This window comes from Oryza glaberrima, chromosome 9 (genome assembly GCF_000147395.1).
Source record: "Oryza glaberrima chromosome 9, OglaRS2, whole genome shotgun sequence".
NCBI classification, from domain to species: Eukaryota; Viridiplantae; Streptophyta; class Magnoliopsida; order Poales; family Poaceae; genus Oryza; species Oryza glaberrima.
In genome coordinates this window covers 7,772,693-7,787,863 of record NC_068334.1, presented here as the reverse complement: position 1 = coordinate 7,787,863, position 15,171 = coordinate 7,772,693, and the positions used below count along the sequence as shown (strand labels likewise).

Genomic DNA, 15,171 nt, shown 5'->3' with positions numbered 1-15,171 from the left:
ACGTCGTGTACCTATAGACCATCAATTGATCTAGAAATGCTTGGGTATGCTAGGTGAAAATATTCTACTTCATATAGTTATTCGACAACTGTTGATAGAACAATATGGAATATAGTATTATTTAAATATATATATATATATAATAGAATTTTAGTATTTGGGGAGTCATTTTTCTTAATGTACTTAGGAGAAGGATATGTAGCTATTTACATTGCCATGGAAGGCTCCAATGTCGCAAACATCCAGGAAATTAATATCCAAGGAATGTTGGATTCATTGAAAATTTCCCTTGCAAACTAGATCCGCTCGATGTTCAGTCCATTGACTCAAATTGTCAATCATCTATAGAGATCACTGAGCTCTCCTCTACCTTAATTTCTACAGATGCATGGCACTGACACAAACTAGAAATTTTCATACTAAATTTGAATATAGTCCGACCTGCCTGCTTTCTCAGAATTTAAGTGTGCTGACATGTTACAAATTTGCATGCGAGATTCTACCATAGTACCATACTCACCATCACTTAAATAAATGTTTGAGCTAGGTTTCCAAGCAAAATCCCATTAAATATGAATTAACAATGTTTTTTCATTTGTTACTGAGGAGGAGAGACATGCAGGCCTGTGTGTGTATGAGCAGACGCCCTTTGGGCCATGAGGACTTTCAGGTCCAGAAGTTGCGGCCCAGATTTACTTGAGCGACGGCCACTAATTTGCAATATGGCAGGGATAACTCCTGCACAATCTGCGTGGCACATCGTTGATCGGACGGCGTACGATGATCTCTCCCAATCACTTGCAACATTTCAAGACTGGGTATAAGTAAACCATGCAACAAACAGTTCTGCATCCACAGATCATGTAAGCTTGCTGTGATGGTTAAAAGAACATGCACAATTGGGTGGGTGTTCTACCGTACGGTGGTTTTTTTTGTTTGTTGATCCTGTAAACAATTGTAGGATTGTGAGGTACCGGGAGAGTTCCGCTCACCATATTTACACGCCAACGTTATAAATGGGCATTTGGGTGCAAGCTGCTCAACAGATTCCATTCATGTGTATAAATTCAGCAGTAGAAACTTCATGGCATATTGGTATTACCAAGTGAATGAGCATATGCAAATGTTTCACACCGATACCACACAAATCGGGTGCATGAGCAATCGGAAAAGCATCAATAGAAGCAAGAAAATTACTAGGATTTGAGGGTGTATCCATGTGCAACGGTGACAGCTACATGACATCCACTGGCTTCGTGAAATTGTCTGGAGTAGCTTCTGCCTCCACCTCTGTCGCCTGGAGATACCTGGGCTGTTTTTACTGTAGCCAAAGTAAATATTACCAAATTTTGGCAATGTCAAACTTTTGGTAAGTTGATAATATTACCAAAATTTTGATAGGATTTCTTATGTATTGATCAAACTTTGGCAAAAAAACTAAATGTATATACATCTTTGATAACTTTATCAAAAATAATATGGTTTGAAATGAGATCAATATATATGAACAGCCCCATCATATTTACATGCCAATGTTATAAATGGGCATTTGGGGTGCAAGCTGCTCAAGAGATTACGTTCATGTGTATAAATTCCGCAGTACCAACTTCATGGCATAGTGGCATTACCAAGCGTACCAAGCGAATGAGCACGTTTCACACCAAAATAAACCACACAAATCGGGTGCATGAGCAAACGGGAAAGCATCAATGGAAGCAAGAAAATTACTAGGATTTGAGGGACCAAGAAGGATCTCCAGGCCCAAAACTGCTAACTCACAAGGCAAGAACTCCTGCGCAATCTGCACCACAAATCATCGATCGGATGGCGGATGGTGATCTGTCCCATTCACTTGAAACATTTCAAGACTGGATATAAGTAAACCAAGAAATAGAGTAACAAACAGCTATCTCTCCAAGCATAGAGATCTTGTAAGCTCGCTTCGAGATTCACAGAAAGCATGCACAACTGGGTGGGCGACCTACATACTCCTCGAGTAAAGCAAATTTGCTTGTCCTTGATAAAACCCTTTGAAGGGGAATATTGCTTTTCATTTGTTTATACCGGAGGCGGATATAGGATTGTGAGGCATCAGGATCATTCAGTCCACCAAGTTTACATGCCTACATCAGAAATAGGCATTTCGGTGCAAGTTGATCGCGAGAGGATGTTCATGTGTAAATTTGGCAAGGGCAACTTCCACTTGTACTACAAACCCTCTTATCTCAGAAGATATATAAGATTGATCTCCCACACCACAGCGCAGCACTAGACTCTAGAGCACCGCAAAGCGTGCATCCTACTACTCATCGTCCTAGATGAGACTCCCCTGATGTTGTGCAGTTTACAATTGTGCCACTGACATGGGGCCCACATATCAGTCGCACAACTGCAGGCTGCACAAAGTCGGGGGATCTGTTTCCCATCATCCTTGTGGTTAAGCAACGCCGTGCTCATCATTGTTGTCAAGGACCTCGGCCACATCTTCGGCTATTAAGCTACATCTCATTACTGCCCTGTTGTGGGTGGTACAACCAATTTATATTGTCAGAAGAAAATGCATTATATAGGTTTGCACCATTTGATCAAGTGCATCGTACATTAAGCCGGCAATATACATCAACTAAATGAAGAACAAGTTGCATATAAGTAAACCATAGAGAAGAGTCACTACTAGAAAAAACATTTTTCCCGACGTTACAGTACAACGAATCTAGATATGGATTTATTGTACTATGTAATTTCTCATCTTTATTAGGTTGGTTTTTTTATTTTTTTTATTGTTTTTTTACGGAGGGAGTAAATAATATCTTGTATGGGAGTTGTAAATAATAGCCAAACCTAACCTTGGAGAATTAGTTAAATTTGGCCCTTTTGACTTTGGAGTGCCACATTCCGCCTGAACCCCACACCCGGATTCCGCCGTCAGCCAAAACCCTCGCCGCCGCCGGCGGCTGCATGCGTGGTACCTCGGCACCGGAGAACTCCCCTGTCCTCCTGGCCGTCCGCGCGTAGCCTCCGCTCTCCGACGCAGCGCCCGCCCGCCCGCCCGCCCGAGCACCGGCGGCCCTTCGTTTCTCCGGCACCTCCGCCGCCGCGCGACGTCGGTTGGTATTCCGGAAACGGCATCTTTACTTCCCAATCTTAATTTTTATCTCAAAGAGATCTCTCCTCCCGTTGCCGTGTAAATCTCTTGCTCGCAGTGTTGCGATCTTATTGAGTTTTTGTTTTTGTTTTCTTTAGGAGGGATCGCAACAGGAGGCCAGAACACAAGAATTCTGCTGGATTAGGTATTTGTTTTTTTTTCCCCAAATCGGATTGCACGCTTTTGCAGATTATGCGTGTCGATTTTTGTTATGATAATGTAGGTGTTTTTTCTTGCTGCTGTTTGATACATATTTGTCCCGGTAGGCAAAATAATGTGGTTAAATTGTGCAATTAACCAATCTATATGTCCATTTATATTCCCAACTTGGCAGATGACATGCATGTATTTTCCCCCAATCTGCAGGTTATTCTCATTGTGGTCTACGTACATCTCAGGTTTTGTTTGGGAGAATATTACTTTGTAAGACCGTCAGAGAGTGAATAATGGACCTTTGATTCCTCTGTTTTTTTTTTGAGTGACTGAACCATCCATGTCATGTTTTTATGGTAACTGTTTTCTTTTATACGACATTTGTTTATATGACATTGTGGCCTGTAGGACAGACTATTAGGAAGCTCCTTCAAACAGGTCGCACTAAAGTTTTGGATGTTGTGTGGCTAATTAATTGTTATGTTTGGCGTAAAACCGATAAATAGTCAATATTGAGTTGAGTGATAGCATCATGCACCTCCTGCTTTGTTGAACAGCCAGTGCTTTTTCTTCTTGTATCACATCTTATTAGTTTTCATGTTTAGTTAATTGAGTTGTGGAGATGGATTGCTACTTTCTAAAATAACTTGACCTTCCTCTTCTCCCTTGATTTGTCTTGTTTTTAGAACTGATGTTTCTATCCAGTCTCTTACTCTGGTCCTACCACAATATATGCCACACTTGAACTGGGAAAAATAATTTAGGAGGTGATTATTTCTAGTTCATGTTCTGTTTAGCATGTCCTTTATGAAAGATGAGGTAATTAGTTTTCCTTAATATTTTGACATTAAATTTGCACAAGTGAGCTAGATCTTATCATTGTAAAGAACAGGTTTATGTTCTTCTATGATTAACGAGAATGTCATGTAGAAATTGTGCAAGAACTTCTTGTTACAAATGGCATAGCCTTTTTTTTTTCCAGAAGCCTTACTGTGAAAAGAACTGAAAACCAGTATCAAGACTCCAACAGCGTCTACTTTGGTTTGAGAGTGACGTTTCCGGTGTAATTGATCTTGCATCAAGTTCTATATTTATATTTACCGCTGATTCCTTTCAATAAAATGTCACAGTTAGCTTTTGGAAAGAAGAAATAGCAGATTCTGTTCCATATAATTGTACCTTTTGGTCTACTTTTTATCTGACAAATCTTTTCCCTGAATCTGTTGTCTGGAGTTACTTAAGACCCATATGCATTTGTTCCAAGTGCATCACATTTGTTTTCCACCACTGGAATCAGACTAAATTCATTTTGTCCTTACTGTTCAAGTTTGCATGTTTTGCTAGTGTAACAAAAAAAATTGCTGAGATCATTCTTTTTTCCAAAAAAAACGGGGTGTGAGTTGGCAGAGGGGAGGGGTGCATCACAGGTTTTAATCAACAGTAGGCAGATAGTTTTTTGCCAACTCAGTGGGCAGTTTTATGCTTGCCTCGACTGATTCTTGACTTCTCGATGGGAGCAGCATTTTGGTCACTCTCCATGGCCCTTGTGGAAATGGGAAATGATTCTTTAGTTTGCCCTTTCAGCTCTAGAAAATAGATCCTAACTCAATACAATTCAACGCCAAAGGAATTAATAAGTTATTTGAACTATTTCATTAGTACTGTATTACAATTTCTTATCATTTGTAGTACTACCTCCGTTTCAGGTTATAAGACTTTCTAGCATTGTCCACATTCATATAGATGTTAATGAATCTAGTACACATATATGTCTAGATTCATTAACGTATATATGAATGTGGGCATTGCTAGTAAGTGTTATAATATGAAACGGACGAAGTAAATCTGATTGTTTACATGATTTGAAATCTTATTTTTACAACATATGTTTCTGCAGGGTTGTTGCTCTCCTCCAAGTGGCATCCAACGGAACAGTAAATGAAATTAGAGCTGAACAAGATATCTCTTGGGTGTATTCTTATTTATCTGTTGGGAACTTCAACCAAATAGGTTCTCAGAATTGGCTTCAAAGTTCAAACCCATGTGCTTTCTGCTCGTTTGACATACCCACTATATACATTTCACACCATTCCACTCATTTGCAATGGGGCCTCACCCACCTAGTAGTTATTCAGATAAAAAAACTTGCCAAAATGTCCCACCAGAAAAACCCAGCTCCACGAGTTTCTGCCATCCACAATTTCCGCAGCACTTACTTTCACATCCAGCATATGCAATGAATTTCCCTTTCCCGCCGTTTCCTCACTATCCTCCATACTCGCAAAATTTCCAATATGCTGTTCCACCACAATATGCTCCATACTCATTACCGCCACCTGATGGAGCTATGCCATCACCATATGTACCAGCTACAGTTATGCCATCCAAGGCACCCTCTGATCAAGGCACCCCACATTCAGTAACTGGTCCAGGACAACAAGATGATGACGATGCTGAACCTGAGAGGACTGCTAGGCGACTAGCATGGACAGAAGAGGAAGACATTAGATTGGTAAGCATTCCTCTTCCTTTTTCTATTTCTAATTTTTGGACATTGCAAATGGTATCCTAACATCTCCGTGCTGGAACTACAGATAAGCACTTGGTTGATTAACTACAAGACTGACAAGTACTGGGATAAGGTTGCAGCAGAATATAACAGTGCAACCCCCGGAGCTCGGAGAAGGGAAGTGAAGCATTTGAAGAACCGCTGGCAGAGGATGATCAATAAGGTGGCACATTTCAATGATTGTTGGTGCCGGGTCATGGCAAAATATCCTAGCGGCCAGTCAGAGGGCATGCAACAGATGGACAAAACTTGGCTGATGTATAATAAGGAAGCACATGTGATGTATCTCGAAGAAGCGAAGCATAAGTTCACCTTTGGCCATTGCTGGAACGCTGTTTGGGACCAACCCAAGTGGAAAGAATACATCTCTTCTTTCTCCACAAAAAGAGTGATGCGATCTGAGTCCGGTGGTTACGTGTCATCTTCGGAAGATTCTGAAGATATGCAAGAAGGAAAATGCTTAGTGGATCCTCTGGACATGCTTCCCAAGAACCATGAAGATATGACAGAAGTCCAGCCGTCTGTCTCAAATCAAAAGAAGCAATTAGAACTATTGACAACTGATGCGTCGTGGCCTATTGAATTTCAGCTTGGGAGGCACCAATTGATGACTGGAACATCCAAATTGAACGAACATCAGCAGGGGGTGGCAGTGAGGGATGAAATGCTTGAAAAAGAATCGGGCCCACAAGATTTTGAGGTGCTAGACAATGAGAGAGTGGCAAGGGAAGATGAACCTAAAAAAGAAACACAGCCTCATCAAGGTTTCAAGGCGCGAAAGGTCAATCGGAAACGTAAAGGCAAGGCATCATCTTCTTCATGTGAGGTGCAGGAAGACATCAAACATGCATTATATCTTCAGACCATGCTTAACAATGATCGTGAGAAAATGTCAGAGGTACAGCTCCGCCTCTCGAAAGAGCAGCTTGAATTGGCCAGAATAAAGCAGGATGAAGCGAATGTAAAGAAAGAAACAACACTTTACATGAAATACACAGAGCTGTTGCTGGCAGACACTTCAAGGTTTGATGAGTTTCAGAAGGCAGAGTATGAGAAAGCATTGAAGCATATAGGAGGGATACTATTTAGCAAGGATGTCAATTAGTGCCCTCGCAACAATTTATCTTAAGCATGCATTTCTGTGCAAATATCATCCCAACAACTAGTAATAGATCGTTTTGTTCTACTTAACTGAAGGATTGCCTCCACTAACACCTGTGTCTGTGTTAGGTTTAATCATCTCTAGCAAGATTTAACAGAGATTAGTACTGATTGAATCGTGGAAGTGATGGATCAATATGTATTTAGCTATTAGTGGCTTATCTAATTTGCAACTGACCTGTGCAAAGAATGAACTAGTGGCTTGTCTTGGAGTGATGGTTGAAGGCAAATTGCGAATACTTGAAAGTTAACCCAAGCAGGTCTTACATTGTTCTCTGCCACAGAAAACTCGCACGCCCTACATTGCTGTGTTGGAGTTATCACTTGCTAGAGCATATTGGGATGCAATCACCCGTCAATTGTTCAGTCATCGCCTCAAATGGATGCTTCTCTACACTCTATCACACAGTTTTTCCCGTTGCATCTCATGCCAACAGCAGAAGCAATAGGTCTGACAGCTTTTATCTTATTTCAGATAATGTTTTATGGTGGCTTGATTAATTCTGTGGTTCTACACCTATGTGACTATTGTGCTATTTATTTTAGGGTATGCATATGAAATATATGTAGGTATCACATCGTTAGAAGGATTGGATTCTGTGGTTCTACAACTGTGACTATTGTGCTATTTATTTTAGGGTATGTATATGAAATATATGTAGGTCAGTAGGTGTCACTTCGTTTTTTTTTTTTTTTAGAAAATGGTGTCACTTCGTTAGAAGGATTGGTTTGAATGAATACAAAGTAGCTAGGTGGTTTAATGTGTTAATTTTGACGAACATTTACACCCATCCAGTGCCATCAGTAGCATCTGAAGTCCAGTAGATGAGCTCTGCCTGAAGCCCCTAAAAAGAGTCATATTGTGGGGTTAGTTGAGCTGGTGAAGGAAAGCTTGAAACTGCGCTTGCCAGGCTGAAACCCCTTCCACCATCGCCTGTGATGTCTGTGCCAGTAGCGGAGGATGCACTTGGGCAGCAACCGGCTGAACTTGTGCTTGTACGTGAGGGGATGGGCGTACGGTTGCGGCTGAAGGCTGTCAGGCGAAGCACGCTGGCGCTTGCATGACTTGCAGCGGAAAGACCTGGATCGGCGCTTGCGGATAGACTTGAGGTGGGTTATAGCCCGCCGAGTACTAGAGAATGGGCGCTGATGCAGCCTTAGCTTGTCGGGCCGATTCGTACGCCTGCTGCTGCCCTTCGATCTGACGAAGCATGTCCTGAAGTCGTGCCATGTTCTGACGCATGGCCTCCATGTCAGCTTCGGCCTGCGCGTCGAGGTTGGGGTTGACTTGTGCAGCGGCGAGCGCGGTCGAAGTCGGAGCCTGCTGTGGCGAAGCGGCTTGGGGCGCCACCTGTTGGCTCGTTGAAAGGATCTCCGCCCTGGTCTGGAGCGCCCTTGCCGTTGAAGCCGTGTTGGGCGCCTGCCCCGTCGAAGCGGCAGGAGCTGAAGGTGGTGGTTGCAGCGCAGGTGCCGAAGCCAATGGTGCCACGCCAGCTTCGACGTCGGGCACCGAAGGCTCTACTACCTCTTCGGCGGCCATCTCGCTTCCTGCTTCACACTCCATTCGCCTAGCAACCTTCTCCTTTGCGACATTCTTCGGTGGCATTCGCTCTTAGTGGTTTCACTCAGAGGTCCCCATGGTCGGCGCCAGCTGTTGTCGAAGCGACAACCGCGTACGTCGAAGGACGTGGTTACTCAACAGTGTTGGAAAAAGTACATGTATTATTTTGAGATTTTTCTTTGGGATCCCCATTTCACATGTCCCTAGGGGCTATTTATAATCCTATTAAAGGTTCCCCCATTAGGATTTAGGCTTTACAGGGGAATTTACATGGCTGCCCTTATGAAAGGGACGTTTGATTGGGTATACAGTGTAATTTGGATACATGGGCCTCTAATGGGCCAATTGGCGAACAGGCCTGAGCGGCTGGGATGGCCCCTTTGGCCTCTTCAAAGTTGGGCTTGTTATGGCGAAGCCCCCATCCTTCGGCATACACCCTTCGCCCAATGATGCATTTGGTCTTGCCGGATACCAGCGCGATTCTTCGGCCTTCGCGATTTCTACTTCATAGTCTTCGTCATGGGACTTCGCCTAGATGATCTTAGCGTCCTGGGCCTGAATCCTCGCTGGTTGCATGGTTTCGGTAGGTCTGGTCGAAGGGTCTCATGACATACTGCGAACACTCCCCATGGGTATAAATATGTACACCCAGGTCATTGTAAATTATCTCCACGATCAATAATACTACTCTAAGCGCATCGCTACCCTCTTTACCGAGGTTTTTACTTATCCTCCAGTGGAATTTGGCACCTGACGCGGGGCTGCATCGGTTCAGTTCGATCTCTAGCGAAGGGATAAGTCCAACGTTCCACCGGCCTAGGCAATTGTCTCGTCTACGTCGGCATCGTTCAAGGCTGCATCAGTACATTCGACCTCTTGAATTACTCTAGTTTGGATGATATATTTGCCTACCTATTTATCAGATGTCTCTGTTAATCTAGTCTTAGCATATCAATTTAGCTCTATTGGCTGCTTCTCGTTTTAGGGTTTCTGCCGGCATCGGCTAAATTGTGTTGCTAGATTAGATTAACTTAGACATCTACCACCCTTAAAATCAGCCAAAGGCTTGATTGTCCAGATATTATGTTTCTTTTCATACTTAGTGTTGCATCAGCTAAATTTGATCTACTAAGTCATGCTTAGAATCGTAATATCTAGCCTGCTTGTTGACTGCCAATAAGGGTTTCATTGGGGCTTTAGCCGATGAGGTATCTGGACGTTGTATCGGCTTACAAGGATTACATACAAGTTGGATTTAGCCGATTGCAATAAAGATTTCACTGTTCAATCTAATCTTATGGATTTTATGACATCGGACCTCTAGCCGATGTATGCTTTATCCTTCGGATCAGTACTTATCCTATCATATCATTATTAGCCGATTGGTTTCTATTGGATTATATGACTGTTATACTGTATTATCATCAGCCGATTGCATTATATCATTATTTACTCAAGTACCATTATCTACATTGGACATATAGCCGACATCTCAAAACTCTATCGCTATCGGCTAGTATCGGCATAGGCTGGAATCACTCCATCGGCTTGTCAACCGATCAGCTCATTGATCTTCAATTTGTATGTTTTGTCAGTTGCAGGGTCAAACTGACTATCACGCCCGTATCTCACCAAGATTTAGATCTGCACTGGAGCTAAGCAGATCTCCCATGTCTATATTTTTTCGTGTCAACTGTACCATCTGGGATGGCTCGTTTTTCCGTTCCAATCCAATTCGTATCAGTCTGGGTATCCTGAACTTTTTTACACGTACTATTTTGCTAAAAAGACAAACTCTGAACACATTAGATTTTTTTAGCAAAGTAGTACTACTCAATCACTTGTAATAATTACAAGTTAAACACTTGTAAAGTTAAAAAATCTAATCTTAAGGATGGTCGGGTATTTTTTTTACCAGATGAAGTTAGGATTAGTTTTTTTTTTGATGGACGGGTATTTTTTTTTTACTTCAGTTTCATGGGATGGAGCGGTAGGTAGGAGAAGGTTTTAAGAGCTACTTCCTCCGTTAAAAAAACTAACGTTTTAAGATAGTGATGGGACATTATACAGTACAATGAATCTGGGTATTCTCATGTCTAGATTCATTATACTATATTATGTCCCATCGCTACCTACGTTGGGTTTTTTTTGGACGGAGGGGTATAAGGCAAGGTGATAAATGATACTCCCTCCATATTTTAATATATCCCTCTATATTTTAATATATGACGCCGTTGACTTTTTGACCAACGTTTGACCATTCGTTTTATTCAAAATTTTTATGAAAATCTGAAAATATTTATGTCATGCTTAGTGAATATTTGATGATAAATCAAGTCACAATAAAATAAATTATAATAATATAAATTTTTTGAATAAGACGAATGGTCAAACGTTAAACAAAACGTTAAAATATGGAGTTAGTATAAGGCAAGGTGACAAATGATGAGATAGCTGATCAGAAGTGGCAACGCGAGCAGTTTTTTTTTGTCAGGAGAGGTTTGGTCGTTGTCTAGCCAGTCGGGTCAAGCGCAATGAATGAGCACGATTGCACGAACGATGGATGCGAACGTGCAGGAGGTTGGATGTGGATTAGCTGTACATGTCAGCTGGGAAAACTCTAAACTTTTGTTTGGGTGTCATTAATTGGTTACCACTCTCCCCGACTAAAAATATAAGCATTTTTAGATTTTTGACACAGTCTTTGAGATGCTACTTAGACTAACAATATTTACAAGTAAGATGTTTTAAACAATATTTTTTTGCTTTGATTCCTGGTTTACTATAATTTCACCATAGTGTTACAGTCAGAAGTGCAGTAATGTCCTATATGTTTTACCGTAGCGTGACGCGTTACTGTACTTTTACGATAATTACACTTCACGAATATAGTAAAATGTTATGAGTTTCGTAATAATATATATGTTTTGTTTTATGGTGGTAGTGAAAGAGATTAGAATCGGTCACTATATTCCTTTCTCACAAAGTAAGATAAAAAAACAAACAATAATCCTTAAAACAAATATCATCATTGGATGTATCGGTAAGAATAACTTGGTATATACTGTGAGATCATAGTTCAAATCTTGAATTCACTAATTTATTTTTTTTTAATTTTCTATAAAAGAGAAAAAAAGAAAAAAGGGAGAGGGAGGAGGAAGGGCATGGGAGAGCAGAGGGAGGCGCACACCAGGAGGAGAGGGGGTATATATATACTATTATAAAAATATTATAAAAATTGAAGATGTTTCTGGTAAAATTTTAGTACGTCATCCGCATTTTAGTTGATTTTCTAATATTTATCTTTATCTCTAATCTATCTTAATACCTAATACCTAATAAAAAAATAAGCAAGGATTCCATGCATTTGATTTCATATGTCGTCTCTACGTGTCTAAACCATTGTCGTGTGCCTCTAGCCGCCGCCGTGCCGCCCGAGCCGAACCCTAACACCGCCGCCACATCGATCTACCTCCACATGCATTTTCTCCTCTAATTAATTAAAAAAATGGATTCTCCACTCCTCAATCATCCTTTCCCCCATGATTTCTCCCTTTCAATTTGGCTTTAATTCACTAGATTTAAACTCAGTTTAATGGTAGTGAATGATGCTCGGCCGGTGATTTTTCCCCGGTTGTTTTTATCCTGAGTTTTGTGGATTCGCTGCGTTTTTAGGAAAAATTGAAAGAAGAGATCAAGTTGATCAAAAGCCCTCAATCAATTTGGGAGACCGAGAAAGATTCAATTAAATTTGATGGGGAAGATCGGCTTCGGCATTGTACAGGCACGAAACTTTCTTCCGGAAGTTAAGACAGGCAGACAGAGCGAAGAGAGGTAGGAGGCAGCGCGGTTTCAATTATAATATATAGCGATACTAATTCTTAATAACTATTGTATCACTGGAAAAAAACACATTTACCCGTTGCAACACACGAACATTTTTTTTAGTGTCTATACACATATATACACATATGTATATGTATATATATGTGTATGTATATGTGTGTGTGTATATATATATATATAAATGTGTGTGTAAGTATAAGCATTTTTAGCATAGTGACAAGTCAAACATTTTTAACTTTGACTATGTTAACGACCAAATTTGGTAAGATATGAATCAGGTTCGACATTGGAATCGAAGCGGATTCGGCGGATTCGGCAAAGAGTTAGATTTGAAGAACAGCGTATGCGTCGGCTGTGAAGGCATCGGCTAGAGTCTGAATCGGCTGAGATGGATCGGACAGAGGATAACTGATACAGCCGATAGAGTTGGTATAGCCGATTCTGATAAAGATGGCTTCGAGGCTGTTCCTAGAATCGATTAACGTGCTTCATAAGGATTGCCACGATGGAGAAAAAGCTTTTAGAAAGTCAATTGTATCTATTAATAAGGATATCTCATGTAAATTCCTTAGAGATATGTTTGGGCAAAAGTCTGTCGCAAAGACTTATGGTATCTTAGAGTTTGTTAGAGATAAGAATCGTGTCCGGCAAGGACATATCTTGTAATCTCAGATATAAATATGACCCGAGCCTATGTAATCAAATAATACACATTCAATAACACTTTCGGCGCATCGCCACCCTTTTATTCTATTTCGACGAGTTCTTGCTTTCGGGTTGAGCTGCATTGATTCGATCTTCAACTAGAGGTAAACTTGTCAAGGCGGTTTGCGTTCTCGGGATTAGTGCTTCCATCTTTATGACACTCTAATCTTGTTTATGTAATTCGTCGAGTTATCATATATACTTTACAATCTTTGTTAGTTGTACTATATAACTTGTCATCAGCTGGTTCTTGCTGTTAAGAAGTAACCGATAGGGCTATGTTTTGTTGTTAACTTGGATTGTATCGGGTATCTACCATCTCTTAGAAGTTTTCATCATCTTGTTTAGATCCTACAGTTATCTTTATGCTTAATGCTGCATCGGTTGAGTTCGATCTATTAAGTTCTATCTATAATTGTGATATCTAGCCTGTTTTATGATAATTAATAGAGATAGTATCGGGGTTTCAGCCGATCTTACCTGATTTAGCTACTTTATATCCTATATGTTCAATTGATATGCTAAATCTGCCATTTATATTAAGATCTTATTGCATTAAGGTATATTAGGCTTCTTGTTTGATATATTCTGCTTGTTCTAATATCTTAGTATAGAGTGGTATCGGAGTATTAGCTGGTACATGCTAGATCTTTTTGATCGGCTATGCTATAAACATCTATATAATCAATACTTTAGTATATATTTCGACTGGAGTGATTTATACTATCTCGGCACGGCGACCGATCTATCCCAATCACTTAGTTTAAATATGTATCGAAGTAGAGATTATATGTTATTAATATCTATAGCCGATAGAGTAGATTTAGTCTTATTTCATTCATTAATGACTGCCGATCGATTCAGATATAACATCGGCTCAGAGATAAATGATATGTCATCGGCAACTAGCCGATCGGCTATCGTCTATGGATTTAACCGTGTTTTTCTTGTCTTTCTTTCTTATTGATTGCAAGATCAAATCAACTGTCATGCTTACGAATCTAAAGGCGAGATTTTGAACCTGCACAGGAGTTAAGCAGATCTTCCAGGCCAGTGTATGTTTTTCGCATCAACAGACTATTAATAGAAAAAAATAAAAAAGGTCAATCATATAAAATTGATGTTTCTAGATTTATCATTAAACAAGCTATCATAATATGCAAATCTTTTTATTTAAAATATTTTATTTTTGTTGATATTGTTGGTCAAAGTAGCATATCGAAGATCGTGTCAGAGTCCAAAAGTTGTTATATTTTGAGACAGAGGGAGTATATAATACCGCTTATAATAAATAATGTATAGTTAGATGTAGGATGGTGGTTATAGGTAGAATGTGGAGAAATTTGAATTCGAAGTGGTTGATATGACAAGTAGCACTATCATAGTGATAACTATTTTACTATAACTTTTAAATACTATAAAGATAGTAACTATTATAGGATGGTGGAAATACATACCCAGATGTGGTCGATGTCATCGTCCTTTCTGCTAGCTAAAGCTTCAGTTAAAACCGAGGTGGCCGTCTGACCGTCGTTGTTAAGCAGTGTGACGTCTATGCCTTGGTGAAGCAATAAAGCAGAAATTATCCTCGAATTAAGCTTCTCTGCTGCGAGATGCAGAGCAGTTCGTCCGTATTTATCTTGGATGTTAACGAGATGCCGTAGTTGTTCTGACCCCAGAACAAACCGAACAAACTCTATGCGATCAGAGTATGCAGCTGCGTGAAGACACGTCCAGCCTGTTTCGCTGCAGTATGGAGTATCTGGACAATGCTTAAGAAGCTCTCGAGCAACAGCAACATGGCCGTTACGTCCGGCGGTACAAAGAAGACTACTGCCTTCTCTGTTCATTAGATACCCTAGAGACGGATCATATTTCAACAGTACTGTTACGACATCGATCTTGCCATCATTTACTGCTCGCCACGTTGGAGTAGCTGCAGGCTTGTCATCACCAATCTCTTCTCTGGCCATCCAAGGATGTACCTCCATAATCCTTTTAGCAATATCTGGAAGGAAATGAAAAATGGCA

The 15,171-nt window shown here is 40.5% G+C and overlaps 1 protein-coding gene and 1 long non-coding RNA gene across 11 annotated transcripts in view; one reads left to right on the top strand and one right to left on the bottom strand.

Moving 5' to 3' along the window:
* Positions 1–951: 951 nt before the first annotated feature.
* The window catches only part of LOC127784420 (protein ACCELERATED CELL DEATH 6-like), a 28,549-nt gene continuing 14,329 nt past the window's right edge, over positions 952–15,171 (bottom strand). For 5 of the 10 annotated variants that reach the window (XM_052311715.1, XM_052311716.1, XM_052311717.1 and 2 more), the window contains 3 exons: positions 14,598–15,148; positions 6,180–6,301; positions 5,569–5,777 (listed from right to left, as the gene is read on the bottom strand). In XM_052311715.1, coding sequence (XP_052167675.1) covers positions 5,699–5,777; positions 6,180–6,301; positions 14,598–15,148 — 752 coding nt within the window. In that variant the 3' untranslated portion in view covers positions 5,569–5,698. Of the gene's footprint in view, positions 1,322–5,568; positions 5,778–6,179; positions 6,302–12,634; positions 14,218–14,597; positions 15,149–15,171 lie in introns of those variants that run through there. The other 5 variants (XM_052311723.1, XM_052311724.1, XM_052311725.1 and 2 more) reach the window with 5 other exon arrangements.
* Positions 3,044–5,025, top strand: LOC127784421 (uncharacterized). The gene is made up of 4 exons (XR_008019486.1): positions 3,044–3,111; positions 3,244–3,290; positions 3,512–3,568; positions 4,281–5,025. It is a non-coding gene; the product is annotated as an uncharacterized LOC127784421 (long non-coding RNA).